We start from the raw sequence: 15,477 nt of genomic DNA on the forward strand, positions 1-15,477 counted from the left end.
TTATATAATGGATACTATATTTGTGAATGATCCAGCTTTACTCAAGTAGTTCTTGATAAGTATTCTTTTCACTTTTGTACATGTACAGTACATTTATCTATGTTCTGTCTCTGTATGCCAACTGATAAGGATTTATTTTTGGGGCGATAGCAAAATATTTTAGGGCTAGAGATACCTAGATCAAAGCTACTATTTCATAGGTTACCTTTCCTAGCCATATTTTTCATACCTCTTGCCAGGGGAATAAAAATAATTATTTAGGGCCTGATCCTGCAAACATTTATGCATGTATCTTTACTCACATGAGTAGTCCCATTGACTTTAATGAGACTGCTTGCATTAGGTAAAGCTATTCACATTGTGTTGTCAGGATTGGGCACTTAGGTTTATTTAGTTAAGCACTCTTCTGTGCTTTTAAGTGAAAGTGATGTTAAGGGGAGTTTTCTGGAAGGGAAGTTTATGATGAAACTGTCATTTTGTGCATCTAATATACATGGCACTTTGTTTTCATGGAGCCTTGCCTGGTTTTTGAAGTATGGCTATTGATTAATCCACTAATCATTAACTGTGAAAACATAGAAATTTAATTTTAAAATGCACATACATGTATATCCATGCTGTGTGAAACTACACTGTTCAGGCTTTGATTGTTTGGATGAAAATGTTTATTAGTGGTAAGATGCCTAAAACCTAGTGAATGTAAATAATGAACCTTCTACTAAGTTCATATGAACTTTGAAAATATGTGCTAATATGACAACCATGTGTCTAATCTTTGCAGTTCTAGTTGTAAAGGGGAGTGAGAGATTAATAATTAGCAAAATACCATCCAATTTAGAAGTCATAAGAATGGCTATACTGGATCAGACCAGTGGTCCATCTAGCCCGGTCTTCCAAGAGTGGCCAGTGCTAGATGCTTCAGAGAGTGAACAGAACAGGGCAATTTATCAAGTGATCCATCCCCTGCTTCTGGTAGTCAGAGGTTTATGGACACCCAGAACATGGGGTTGCATCCCTGACCATCTTGGCTAATAGTCATTGATGAACCTGTCCTCCATGAACTTATCTAGTTCTTTTTTGAACCCGGTTGTACTTTTGGACTTTGCAATACTACCTGGCAAGAAGTTCCACAGGTTGACTTTGTGTAATATGAAGAAGTACTTCCTTATTTTTGTTTTAAACCTGCTGATTTTTAATTTCATTGGGTGACTCCTGGTTCATGTGTTACGTCAAGGGTAAATAACACTTTGTTAATCACTTTCTCCACACCATTCATGATTTTATTAATCACAACCCCTCCCCACCTCTTTTCTAAGCAGACCAGTCCCAATCTTTTAAATCTCTCCTCATATGGAAGCTGTTCCATAACCTTAATATTTTTGTTGCCCTTCTCTGTGCTTTTTCCAACTCTAATGTATTGTTCTGAGATGGAGCAACCAGAACTGCACACAGTATTTAAGATGTGGGCCTATCATGGATTTAATATAGCAGCATTATGATTATTTATTATCTATCCCTTCCTTAATGCTTTCTAACATTGTTAGCTTTTTTGACTACCACTGCACATTGAGTGGATGTTTTCAGAGAACTATCCACGATTCCAAGATCTCTTTCTTGAGTAGGAACAGCTAATTTAGACCCCACTGTTTTGTATGTCTAGTTGGGATTACGTTTTCCAATGTGAATTACTTTGCATTTATCAACACTGAATTTCATCTGCCATTTTGTTGCCCAGTCACCCTGTTTTGTGAGACCTTCCTTTGTAACTCTTCACAGTTTGTTTTGGACTTAACTAGGGTGACCAGACAGCAAATGTGAAAAATCGGGACAGTGGGTGGGGGGTTAATAGGAACCTATATAAGAAAAAGACCCAAAAATCGGGACTGTCCCTATAAAATCGGGACATCTGGTCACCCTAGACTTAACAATCATGAGTAATTTTTTTATCTTCTGCAAACTTTGCCACCTCCCTGTTTGCCCCTTTTACCTGATCATTTATGAATATGTTGAACAACACTGATGCCAGTACAGATCCTTGGGGATTAATTAATTTATCAATTCTCTTTTCTCAAAAATATATATATACATTTTAAATTGAGGCCTATAAACATTTTCATACATAGAAAATATCCTTACACATAAAATCTATTGCATTTTCATTAACATCTAAACTTTGCATCATTTCTAACCTTACTAATACATTTTAGCATAGCCAAATGATCATTAAAACAGTACAATCAGTATTTTCAGATAAAACTAACTTTACAGTATTTTTTTGCAATATCCCTATCTTTGCATTGTAGACTATCACAAATACGACTGTAATTGTCAAGGCTTTTTATGGTGACTACTGTACTGCACTGTTGACTGGATCTATCATGTAATGCTTACACAGACACAACCTCTCGACTGAATTCAATAGGAATTTGGCCTGAACAGAATCAGGACTAAACATTTGAAGAGTGCAGAAGCTGTGTATAAGACACAAGTTGTGTGTATGTGTTTATAGTATCTGTATTTAAGTATACCCAGGTCAATTGTATTTATGTTCACATTTTATATGATATATTGTTTTTATATCTCTGTAGATATGGAGAGAGGCCTATATAGAGAATATCACATATGCACACGTATACATGCACACTTTCCTACATACTTATTTGGCTGGAATATGGAAAACATAATTTAGGGTGGATTAAAGTCAGTCAGAATAGATTCATAACTATTTAATGTATCTCCAGGAGAATTTTGAAAAGTATTTCAGACAAGTACACTTTAAAAAAAAACAAACAGATTAAAGCTAGTATTGTGTGACTGTCTAAGCCACAAGGAAGATGGTGATATTATATCAGGGCCTCCTTGCTATTGTACAATTACGAGTTTCAAAGTGTTTTCATTATAAACCCAGTAATAGATTTAAGAATTGTGTGGACTGTAATTTTGCATAGAAGATTTTAGAATGTGGGTGTTTTTTTGAATGAAAAAAGGCAAATTAGCTGGCTCATTTTGAAATCATATTTTTTATATAAAACAATGGTCTATTTTGGAATATTTTAGTCGTTTTATTATTCAAATGTGATTGATTTAAATTTTTTAAATATAGCAAGCAATTAGTACAAAAATGGTCTTATTGTATTGCACTTGAATACTATTTTTAAAAGACAGACCCATTAGCTGTATGTATACACTTTATATTTCCAATTTAATATTATTTTACCACATACAATGAATAAAACAGGATGCCCATCTTGGACCCTTCATGATTTAATGGTAAGAATGCATATTTGTAAAGTTGTCTAAAATATGTGACGGGCTGCAGTCTATTGTATCAGCTGCCATACATTTACATGAGGGATTTTAAGGATCACAGCTAAGAAAAACGTTTGCACATAGAAAAGAAATGTACATTAAAATCATTTCCTGGTGTCTTTATGAAGAGAAAAATGCCTTTGGATTCACCCATTTCTACAGCTGGCTACATCCTACAGAACCCCAAGCGTACAATGTTTATGTGATGTAGTTTTTGTTGACATGTCGGTAGAGCTGGAAGAATTTTCTGTCACTATTCCCTCAAATATATAAATGAGTTCATGTTGGCTTTTCTCATGCTCCTTTTAAGTTTTCTGAGAGAAAGCAAGGACACGTAAATTACTGGGCTCAGTACTGGGGGAACTAGGTGAAATGTCATGGCCTGCTAAATCATGTAATCACACCTTTCTGTATAAGACCCCTTCTGGCCTTAAAATAAAAATCGATCAAGTTATGAAGTACTTGAGTTTTACTGTCCCTAGCATTAGTGGGAACTAAAACTAGAATTTTCATGTGAGTATTCATTCCAGAAGTGTATTCATTTTCATCCAGTCAGAGAATTGACTGGATGAAAATGTGACATTAATCATAACTAACCAATATGGAACAAATATCAAACGCTCCACGTGAACCATTCACAATGAATCTATAGTGTGGAAATAAAAAACGCCAAATAATGAATGTATGCAAGGAAGTCACAATCTGCTTCTTACAGATATTCTGGGAACAATAAGGAAGGCTAAATTAGTTGGATTATAAATTGTTCATTGTGAATCATTCATTCAGCTCTGCTTGAGAAAGTGGGCAGGCGGGTAATTATCTATGGCATAAATGTAATTACTTTTTGCTGTTTTATACAGCACCTATATCAGATGTGTGCATAAGGAAATTTGATAAATGTGACTGGGAACCCCAGTTTTCATAGGGGTAAATTGAACTAAGCAGGGGATGATGCTCAGAGTCTGAAATACAATGATACTCAGTGCTTTCTCCATCAGTTGGTTATTTCAATACCACTTGTCGTCTCACTCACCTGTCTTAGAATGACACTTGTCACAGGTTCTGTCCAAGTAGAAACTGGAGTAAAGTACCTCTGCCTGGAGGACTTTTGTTCTAGTTTAGGAATTTCTGTCACATGCTGCCGCTGATGAAAAATCTCCCTGGATTGCTTGTGACAAATGAAGAATTGAGATTTCTCACTGATGAACTGAAATAGTGGGGAACCAGTGTATGGCCAGATTTAATGAGTAACACTGAAAACTACCACAGCAGCTGTCACTGATTGTAGACCTCCCTTATGTTGTTATGGCATTTGTACCTAGTTTCTCTCTCAGTGCCAGTGCAGAAAAAGCCCATGTAATGGGGGTTTAATTTTTCCATTGCATTTATTTTCTACTTATTTGACGTGCATTGTTACAGTGTATTGAGGGCTGTGCCGCACCTCCAGAAGCATTTGAGAGGCCACTGTTGTATCACAACGACACTCCTGACACCTTCTCTTCCTCTGCATGTCTGTATCTTTATGCTGTGCACAGAGTACCTAGTGTAGTGGTTAGCTTACACAAAGAAAAATTCACACTGCTACGGCTCATCTGAAAACAAATACAATATTCCTTTATAAAACAGGCTTTAAATACTAACACAGCGCTTTGCAGCTGGACTTCTGTTGTTTGTATGAAGACCTGCATTAAGTTTTTGGCAATCTGACTCATTTACTTCTGAAATCACAGATTTTAATGGAAACACACTGTGCCGACACACAAAACAAACACATGAAGACAGCTAAACTGGAATTTAAGAGACAGGAACAAGCTTTGGTAGAATTGGATTCTTTAAGAATAGCCATCACACAGGTAACAACATGTCACTCTGGGTTTATGGTCCAACATTTTTAGAACACAAAAAATATTCTCTTCAACAATATTAAATTTCAAGTAAAAGACAGAAAAGTACTGCCAACCTATTTATTCCCTTCCATGTAAGCTCTATAAGAGTCAGATCATTCTCCTAAATACCACATCAATATGGTTGCACATCATTTGAATTAAATTTACCCTTAACAAAATCACGTGATTTTTTCCCCCTGCTTGTAGGAAATAATTAACTAACTAATAATAAAAGCATCAGATAAGTTATGCTAAGTAAAAGGGTTGTCTACTTGTGACTTGCAAGGCAGAAGATTTATTTGGAATAATGTCACTGTGATATCCTATGTTAGCAATGTATTGGACTGTAGAATCAGATTTTGAGCTTAGAGGAAGACTCCAACTCACTGAACGTGACTGCAAACAAAATCTCTTTGCTTTAATTTAGTTCAAAATATCCTGTACAGTCTACACTGAACTCAAACAGAATGATGATTGTACAACAGACATTATAACATTAGTAAAATGGATGTGATGGAAAATAAGTTGTGTCAGGTGAGCACTCTTGATTGACATCAGTCTATATAGTATATCTAGTATCAAATTTATCTCCATTGTGCTAAAGGTAAGAATAGTTTAAACATAATAAAACAAACTCTTTTCTCATTAAGACAAGACACGACATTTTTACAGCTTTTCAGGACTTCAAATGTTGACTCTCAAGTTCCCTACTGAGTTACTTAACGTTTGCTTCGAAACCAAAATACAGGCTTCATTAGTGCCAACATCATGGTAACACTTCGGATTCTATAGCAAGCTCAGTTATTTTGAGCCAAATGTCCCCCCCCCCCCACGTATACTGTTTGTGCTTCATGCTTAGATCAAGTGGCCTTTTGTTAATAACCAGAAAAGTAGCAGTTCAAGTACAACAACATTTTCCCACCCAAGAAAGCTGTAATGCAGGACAGCTGACCTAAAAAACTGTAAGCATGAAGTGCACAGCCATTTGCAATAAACAGTTACCAAATTGGACTATGTGCAGAATGGTGGACTGAAAAATAAGTACTGGAACTACAACTTTTATCCAGTTTGATATGTTTCCTGAAAGAGGAAATAATCAATTATAGTCTTGATCATGCGTAAAACCACTTGAGAAACTACCAAAAAAGAGTTTGCCATTTGAGAAATTAATGTTGGTTTAACCAGTTTTAATTGTACAAAGAATGAGCCAATGGACTTTCCATTCTTTGCATGTTTGCTCCCCTATTAGGTCCATTACCTTTCACAAAGAAATTTTTAACTATCAAACTTGTCCATAAATTTTGCCGCTGAGGGTGAAACCATCCAGTTAGCATATACACTATCATTTGCATATCTTGAAAACACAGAGTTAGTGCCATCGAATCTTGTGAGTGGAACGGGGCTCTCCTCAGGCCAGTTCGGGTATGACATGCCTAAAAATGAAAACAGATAATTTTTTCTGCACTGAAGAACCATAACTTCATGTGCAGACAGTACAGCCCTTGGCAAAACTCCATTCAATACTTTAAGCCAGACCATTGTTTTTTGTCCCCAATCAATTGATATAAACTCTGTTTCAAAGCCCCAAAGCACAAATTCTGCTGAAGGCAAACACCCGGAACAAATAAAGTGCTGTCTTGATTAAAAAAAAAAGTGTGTACATCATATAATCCAATAAAAGTTAATAATTTTTCTTATGATAGCCTCCAACTTTTCACAATTTTATAGTTTCATGACAATATAATTACAATTTGCTTTGCCAGAGAATTTATTGCAACTGGAAGTTCTTGCTGTACATACAATGCTCCAAGCAGTACTAAGTCCATTTAAGGCAGGACCCAACGTCCAATCTAGTCAATTAAAGTATTTTCATTGACATCAATGGGTGTCTTTCCATTGGCTTCAGTAGGTTTAGGATGAGACTCATATCACCCATCATGATCTCCCAGTAGTACAATGGGTTGCAAGGTTCTGAGCACTCTGGCTCTGATCCAGCTATATATTTAAATACAGGTTTAAAGTTAAGCATATAAGTAGTCCTATTGACATCAGTATGCTACTCATAAATGTAAATTTAAAGGTCATGCTTATGTATTTTGCTGGACTGGGCCCAGAGTGCACAGCATCTTGCAGATCCAGCACTATATGAAAAAATATACCAAGGCCAGCGTTTTCAAAAATAGAAGCCTAATTTTGGCACCTAAATAAGTGCTGAGATTTTCAAAAGCATCAGCAATGGGAACTTCAATGGGAACTGTTGGATGCTTAAGCCCTTTTGAAAATCTGACCACTTATTTAAAATTTCAGATATGTATTTAGGAACCTAACCTTGGGCACCTAGTTTTAAAAATCATGTCTAGGGAGCAGAGGGGAAAAAAAAGACCCAAAGATATTTACTAATTACCAATACACAGAGTAATGGAAAAGCTTCAGCTTTTAATAAAGTTTTACTGCTTGAAGAACGGAAAAAAATATGATCTCTGAAGTTAGTAAAGAGCCAAAAACATGTAAAATATTTAATCAGAAAACAAAGTATAGGAGTTTTGGCAAGAGCCATTTTTACTGTCCATCTCACCACCACAATATGAAAGCACATGTTCCCTTTCAAAACACTTGCTACATCATTCAATCAGGGCTTAGTGCTGACATTTGCATGATAAACCAAAGGATGTGAAAACAGTCAAAAGTATTTTTATAGTGGCCATCACCAAATCAATTTCCAAAAGACTGTGTAGATACACTCAGTCTCCCCTGTCTTCTGTAAATTGTAACCTGATCCCATCCCATGTCACGTTAAGCAGAAATTTCTGTCCAAGGACTTAAAACATGTGAGCAGCAGCTGAGATTCAGGAATCTGTCTGGATAAACATAAAACTGTAACAAATTGGGCCTCAATATTCAACTGAGCCCCCCCAAAATGTTTAGCAAATGGTTTTTTTTTTAAATCCGTTACTTAAATTAGAGATATAGACTCTAACATATTTCCCAACTCCACCCCCCAACACAAAAGACTATTTTAATTGGATAGTCGGTTCTTAGCCTTTTAAAATTTCCCCTGAGAGTACTTCCCTGATCTATTTATTTCTCTTTATCATATGATATATAGATATAGATATATATGGTGATTTTACTTATTTTCACATCCTTTTTTAATCTTTTTTTAAACACAGCTGCAAGACGCCTAAAGTATGATCCTGATGCAAAGTTTGACATTTACAAATAAAAAAAGCTTTCCAAGCAAATTTTGATTGGTTTCATTCACACAAGAAACACTCTAATGGGGTTACAGAGTCTGAAGATAGTGCAGAAGAAAAAAAAACACTTTTTGTGTGTGTTGCTAGAATCTAGTAAATGCATGTGAAATTCTACCATAGAGTTTGTTTTCAATCCATGTGGAGGGAAGGGTTCGAGGGAGGGGAGCATTATTACAGTCCACGAGTGGTGTCTCCTCTTCTGAGAGCCCGTCATCATAAAGTAAGGAGTCAGAGGGTGTGGAAGCTGCAAGATCTAAGTAGTCCTACCAAATAAATAAATAAAATGCTAGGTTACAATAAGCAACAAAGTCATGCCTCAGTTATAGTTGCTAACAAATTTCTGGGTTCCCTAGGCAGGGCAACTGCAAACTTGAAGTGGGCCCTTCTATAGAGAATACCAACTGCTTAATCTCCTGTTTTCTGCAAGAGTAGTGTCCTTGGCAATGCACTTGTTTGCAGAAACACTAGACATGCTTCGACAGAAACATGCTCAGTTAGTACTTCTTCTGTTGAACGCTGCTTGCCAATGAGTTAACTCAAAAATCACACTGATAGATAGGCTTTAATTTCAGCTTTACTCTAAGCCTAAAATTCAATGGGAGGACAGGGTACCTAACAATGCCTGGAAGGTGTTCTCCCCATTGTGTAGCATTTGGCCCAGAGTTCTGTTCGGGATGCTGGTTGTTTTGTTTTTAACTATGATAACCATTTCGGACAACATTGCCCAGTTCAGTGTTACTGTCCACTCACTGGATTATCCCAGATAGTCTGTCTGTCATACAAAGCAGACACAACTTTTTGTGTTGGAAATTTACTTTTAGTTCACTACATTGCTCTTGTAATAGCCCTTTGGAACCTCAAAAATTAAAACTTCCATCTTACTTTGCCTTTCACCACCACTGACTTAAACTTTGATTTTTTAATTTTCCTATAGAGCATAATGGCTCCCTTCTGTTCACTTCTTAATCTGTGCCCAGCAACACATGCCCAAGCCCAGAATGGGTTAGTTCATTTGTTCTCCCTCTGCTGGATTTGTAACAGAGGAACAATATTGTAGGTCTTACCTAGAGAGCAATTATTGTTGGAGATTTCTAATGTTTTTGTAAAACAGGGATTTTATAAGTATATACCGGTAAGTGCACACACACACTTATTTTTAGTCACCAGCCTCCACTTGTGTGCGCACATGTACACTTGTGTGTGCTCATTCAACTGCACATGCCCTTTTCCAGCACAGACAGACAACTGGATTTTTCCATGAAAAACTTCCATTTGCACTGACGGAATTTCCATGCCTACGCCATATCAAATAAGTGCACATACAAGTATTAATATTGGAAAATATCCATTTAGGTGGATGTATATTTGCAGTGTGTACTAGGGACTCAATCCTGCAAGGTACTGATGGAGATACTCATGGGCTTTAAGTTAAGAGCAAGCATAGGTGTTCTCCTGGATCAGGACAACAGTGCTCAGCAGTGTGCAAGACCAAGTCCTAGATGAGGATGTGTAAAGGCCCCACACTGACAATGAGGTCCTTTGAATTCCCAAGAAAATCCTTATCAGAATATGCATGTTAAAGTAGACAGATTTGGAACCAAATGGCTTTAATATTTTGTTGCTGTTATCACATCTTTAAGACATCCCAAGTCAGAAATGACACAATACTTGCTTTGCAATATTTTAGTCATTTAATTTGAGGCTTCCTACTGCTTGATTATTGAGTAATGCAAATTAAAATGAACTCTGCAATAATAAATTTGTTCCTAAGGAAACTAAGTGGAAAAATAATCAACCATACAACATTTCTAGGTCTGAAATCTTTAAAATCACCATACCAAAAAAAAAGATGGAACAGCTTTTGGAAAGCTTTCTGCCATCTGGAGGAAATAAAGTTTTTGGATGCCTTTAATCCTGATCAAAATAAGAACTTTACTTATCAGAAACTTATTTCTCTGTGCTACAACCAAGCTCTTTGGATTGTAAACATTCCCTACTAGTTTTCATTAACTGTGCAAAAAACTCAGCTTGCAGCAGACTTACCCTACTCTTTACCATCATTTTCTCCAGTTCTTTGCTGATGTCAGCAAATGTTGGCCTCTTATCTGGTTCCTGTTTCCAGCATCGCAGCATCAAGTTATACCTATGAACCAAAGTAACAGATAATAAGATCCTGCATTCACAAATGGTTTGGTTTTCCTTTCTGCTCAAATAAATCTACAGTACAGTGATCTGGCCGCTGTTGTGAATGCCACTCAAAGAAATATCTCCATCTTTACTTTTTCTTATTTATGTCGCTAAACAATTTCTCCATGGGACGAGGCCCTAATACTGCACTAAGAGTCACAAGAGTGTACCTTTACTCCCAGGAGATACTGCATGTAATTAAAGCCCCAGGCACGTGTATCTCTTTACAAGATTGGTGTCCAAGAGTAAGTCTACAACTGCTGCTGGGAGGTGGGATTCCCAGCGTGGGTAGACTCTTGCCCTCGCTCAGCTCGGACTCTTGTCCTAAAAAAGGCAGTGTGAACGCTGTGGCACCTCACTGCTATTTTTAGCATACTAGTTTGAGCTGAGATATGGAGAGTGTCTACTTACGCTGGTAATCAGACCTCCCGGCTGACACCCTTACACTTCTCCCTCCTATGACTTTTGTTTTCTTGGACGGTCACCTAGAAGAACAAAACAACCAGTACAGGGGGAGTTGATAGTGACACCAATGTTTAGGTGCCTAACACTTCCCACCTGCAAGATTCTTGCAACCTTTCCTTTGAGAAACTTTCACATCTCCGTTGTTTGCCTCGGGCCTTTGGTATTTGGCAGGGGAAAAGTCCTCTGGCTACAGAAGTGCTTTTTCTTTATGGTATGAAATTCCATTCAGCTTTTGCTGAGATATAAGCTTTCAAAATAATTTCCCTTCTCCTGCTCTCCTTCCTCAGGAAAATGTTGGCAGCCTGCTAAAATAATAACTGAACACATGAATATTCTAAGGCGAGGCTCCACTGCCACCAAATCAGCAGCACCACCACATTGTTCAGAGAATAGCTGAGAGCAGCCGTAGTGGTGAGGAGGAGAAAAACCTAGACTGGGCTTCCCTCCTCTGGATCCCAGCACCTGGACCTCATGGCCCATTCTTCCCTCTGGGGACAACAAATAGGGCAGGAGCTCCCCCAACTCCCAGAAGGGAAGAGAAAGAAAGAATTAGGCCAGGCTGAGTTCTCCCATGCCACTCTTTCTGGACTCAGCAGCCCACCCAGATAATGTAGTTAGAGCTATAGCTTAAATGACTTCTGCTGCAGTGCTGAAGGTTCAGGATTCAAACCCTGCTGGTGCTCAGCTGTTCATAAAAGAAAGTGGCTTTACCATTTACCAACACAAACAAACAAAAAAAACATTTTGAAATTATATTTAAAGAACACTACATTATAAGAATTCTGTTTAGGTTGCAAATTCAAGCACTTGAAAGTTAAAAAATGCCAGATTTATGATTGGCTGTACAACCTTAATTCACACCCTCCCCCTTGGGCATACGCATTATGATACTATGTGATCATGTCATTAAAGATTGTCTCAAAAACACATGTGTATATAAGCTGTCTGAATTAAGTTTGCACAGACAACCATAAATCCTGCATTTCCTAACTTTTTAGCACTTGACTTTACAACCTAAATAAGATTCTTCTAATCTCACTTTTTTTTTTTATTTATTATATTAAAGATTGAGTGAACTGCTTCAGAAAAGTTTGCATACCTATAAAAAAGGGGTAAGGTTATGCATTACCTCCTCATTGCTAGACTGGATAATGTGGAGCATGCATAGAAAAATGGGTGTGAAGTAGTTCATCTTAATGCAGTCTTTAATGTCCTAAGATAAACATCTACCCAGGTTGTCCATCTAAAAGAGATACAACAACAAAGCCATCAACCACCCCCACCCCCACGCCCTGCAAACTTACACAACACGAGTAACTCAAAAAAGTATAAACAATGGAACATAATTGGGGGTGGGGGTGGGGAAGGGGACATTTGAAGTGAATGCTTGAGGAAGGGAAGACAGGTGAAAATTTAAAATATTTAATTTTGCTGGGGCAAGTTTGGACTTGAGATCTATGAATCTATGTTCAACAGTGTCTCAGTGGTATCTCTATGTATGTGGTGCACAGAAAAAAATGGCTGTACTATTTATGCTGCTTTTTCTCACCACACATATGGGCAAGGTCATTCCAAGACACCTGAAGGGATCTCATTCTTGTTCTCCAAAATTCAAATGAGACAATGCAGTCTCATTTGAATATGTGAATATGGCTTAATAAAGGCTGATAAACATATTTAAACCTCTGTTTCATTTTTGGACGCCATGGAATATCCAGGAAGATGAGATATTTCTCTCTCATTGAGATTTTCCTGGTTAATTGCCTTTTGTAAATAAGTCAGTTAATAACATAGGAATTGTCTTACAGTCACAGATAAACTGAAATGACTCACTAAGTCACAAAATGTTTGTGTTATACAGGTGTTGATTTCTGGGTCAAGGTATCTTCTCTTTAGGGTTCTGTGCACTACCAGGAAAGTCAGACAACTGACAGACCATTTGCAGGGAATACATGGAGCACAGATATTGAAATAACCACCTTATTTGCAGGAAAGTGCGTTCCTAGTATTTGGATGTACTTCAACACATCTTGAAGAGGTCAGTCATCACTATGTTAGATGCATTTCCTCTCCCCCGCCCCCCTCCATGTTCCAAACATTTAACCTACACTTTTTCATTAGCCTGATGAGTACTTCATCCAGTTTTCAGCAAGTACTTTGCTAATAGCTGTGGGTACTTGGGGACTGCATTTCTTTTAGTGCACATTTAACACAGATTGTCACCCCACCTTTCTGCCACTTTATGATGTCATAGTTCTTTATTTTTACTAGTTTGTTCTCAGACTTCTCTAAAAGTCATGCTGGAGATGGCTGTTATTTACACTGTTTCCTCCCTTTGTTCAAGGACATTTCTATTAATCCAAACAAAGCAAGAACGACTTACATTTCTTCGCTGCAGTTTTCAGGTCTCTCCATTCTATAGCCAGTTTTCAGGAGGTTAAAGAGTCTTTCAGGAGCAATTCCAGGATAAGGGTTACCACCCAGGGTTACAATCTCCCATAGCAGAACTCCAAATGACCAACTGAAAAAGGAAGGAAGGAAGGAAGGAACCATTCACTTGAATTGCTAGGATTTAAGAGTTTAACATGGCCCCTATCCAGCAAATAGTACAGTAGCACTTAAAGGTTCCAAGATCAAGTTTCCATTATGCTAGGTGTTGTATGAATCCCTGCCCCATCTATTACATTCTAAATAGACAAGACAGACCAAGGCGTCAACCACAAATCCATCCTTCTTTGCATGCACATGTCTAATTTTACCTAAATGACCCCCTTTATTTTAACAGGCTTACTTGTGCTTGTTTAATGAATCAGGGCCTTAATTTTGTTCTTGGCCTAATACAGAAAGCAGCACTGGTCAATTCTATTTGGAAATTTGAAATGCACCAAAAAAATTGTGACATTTTTATTTTTTTTTTTAAAGGGAAGAAAACGGAGTCAATTTTTCTATCCACTTTCTGACCAGCTCTAGTAGGAAGGCCTTGACTCAAAGGGTTGGAAATAAGGGAGTGTGTTAACATTTCCCCCTTCCCCCTCCCCCAAAAAAGGTTCCTTTCCTGAATGGAAGCCCTCTTTCAGAGAGAGAGGCTTGAGCAACCAAAATCTAATCCAGACCCTCATTTCACCCCCCACCCCCAAGATTTGAGTTTTCACAATGCAGGGTGAAGGAAAGCAGGCAACAGTGCATTTTTCCATTTGGGTTTGATGGGATGCCTCTGAGAAAAAAGTTATGTACAAAGTGCAATAAACATTCACTTTTGCCATCTGATTTTCATGTGAGAGCTCCACCTTTAAAAAGAGACCTAGAGGAGTTAGGCCCCTAAGTCCACTGAAAGTCAATGAAAGTGATGTGCCTAATTCCCTGAGGCTCCCTTGAAAATCCCACCTCAAAATTTTAGCAACAGAAACTGCTCTCCTCCTGACTAGGTTTCACTTCTCTCCTTGTAGTTCTTTAAGCTACTTTTATTTTAAACAAGGGAAATGGCATTCCCAGGCCAGGACATATTAAGCTCCAAGATGGCTATGCACAGAAAGAAAAACAAAAACCCAACTGCTAGTCTCACATAGCCTTACATGAAACTTTCAAACAGCTTTTTCCTGCTGATAGTGCATAAGTTCATTTTTAACCAGTCTATATCTTCCTCAAAGCTCACACATATTTATAACGTTCCATTGTACTTGATTAAGTCTTTCTATTCTTCTTCATGCCCTTTATTGAGCCAATTATTCCGTGCACCCTATCAAGTTATAATTTGACCTGTAAGTGATCCAGAAAGAGTGTGTGGCATTGTGGGGTTTTATGTTTAAGAGTCTTTGTTTAAGTGAATTTTGGAGGCTCTGTAAGAGGGTGTAGCATGTTGGTAATTTCTCAATTAGCTCCAGCTGTTTGTCAGATTTGTATGTTAGGATATTGTACCTTAGTTTTGTAATCATTATAAAATTACCAGTAACTAAGTGTGTGGGGAGGGGGGAAATATTTTCCATTGTATGGTCTTTGTGGATGAATAAAAATGTCATCAGAGAGAGGGGGACAGGAAGACTGTGGGCACTGGTACAATGCGTGTCTAGGTTCCAGCATAAAAAGCAAAGGTTTTCGCAGCAGGGTTGGAAAAAAAATTATAGAATCTGGCAACTTATACTACTGCTAGATCACTGCCAACTACTGACTATATACAAGGGTCTTAAAAGGAAGCAGCTGGAAAAAAAAGAGATAGAATTTATGAGGAAAATCTAGCATTCGGGAATGGATTTTAAGTATATTCATAGATGGTCACTAAAACCATAATTGCATCACCCCAAGCAGCATTAAATATTTGTAGATTATATTTGTTAACAAATGTAAATTTTTAAAAATCCATTTTCCAATAAAGTAACCCT

The 15,477-nt window shown here is 37.5% G+C and overlaps 1 protein-coding gene across 3 annotated transcripts in view; it reads right to left on the reverse strand.

Moving 5' to 3' along the window:
- Positions 1–5,588: 5,588 nt before the first annotated feature.
- Positions 5,589–15,477, reverse strand: part of RET (ret proto-oncogene) — a 129,981-nt gene continuing 120,092 nt past the window's right edge. For all 3 annotated transcript variants that reach the window (XM_039482464.1, XM_039482465.1, XM_039482466.1), the window contains exons 17-20: positions 13,485–13,622; positions 10,493–10,592; positions 8,565–8,712; positions 5,589–6,628 (exon numbers count right to left, since the gene is read on the reverse strand). In XM_039482464.1, the coding sequence (XP_039338398.1) occupies positions 6,471–6,628; positions 8,565–8,712; positions 10,493–10,592; positions 13,485–13,622 (544 nt within the window). In that variant the 3' untranslated portion in view covers positions 5,589–6,470. The remainder of the gene's footprint in view (positions 6,629–8,564; positions 8,713–10,492; positions 10,593–13,484; positions 13,623–15,477) is intronic.

Source organism: Mauremys reevesii, linkage group 7, assembly GCF_016161935.1.
Source record: "Mauremys reevesii isolate NIE-2019 linkage group 7, ASM1616193v1, whole genome shotgun sequence".
In the NCBI taxonomy this organism is placed as follows: domain Eukaryota; kingdom Metazoa; phylum Chordata; order Testudines; family Geoemydidae; genus Mauremys; species Mauremys reevesii.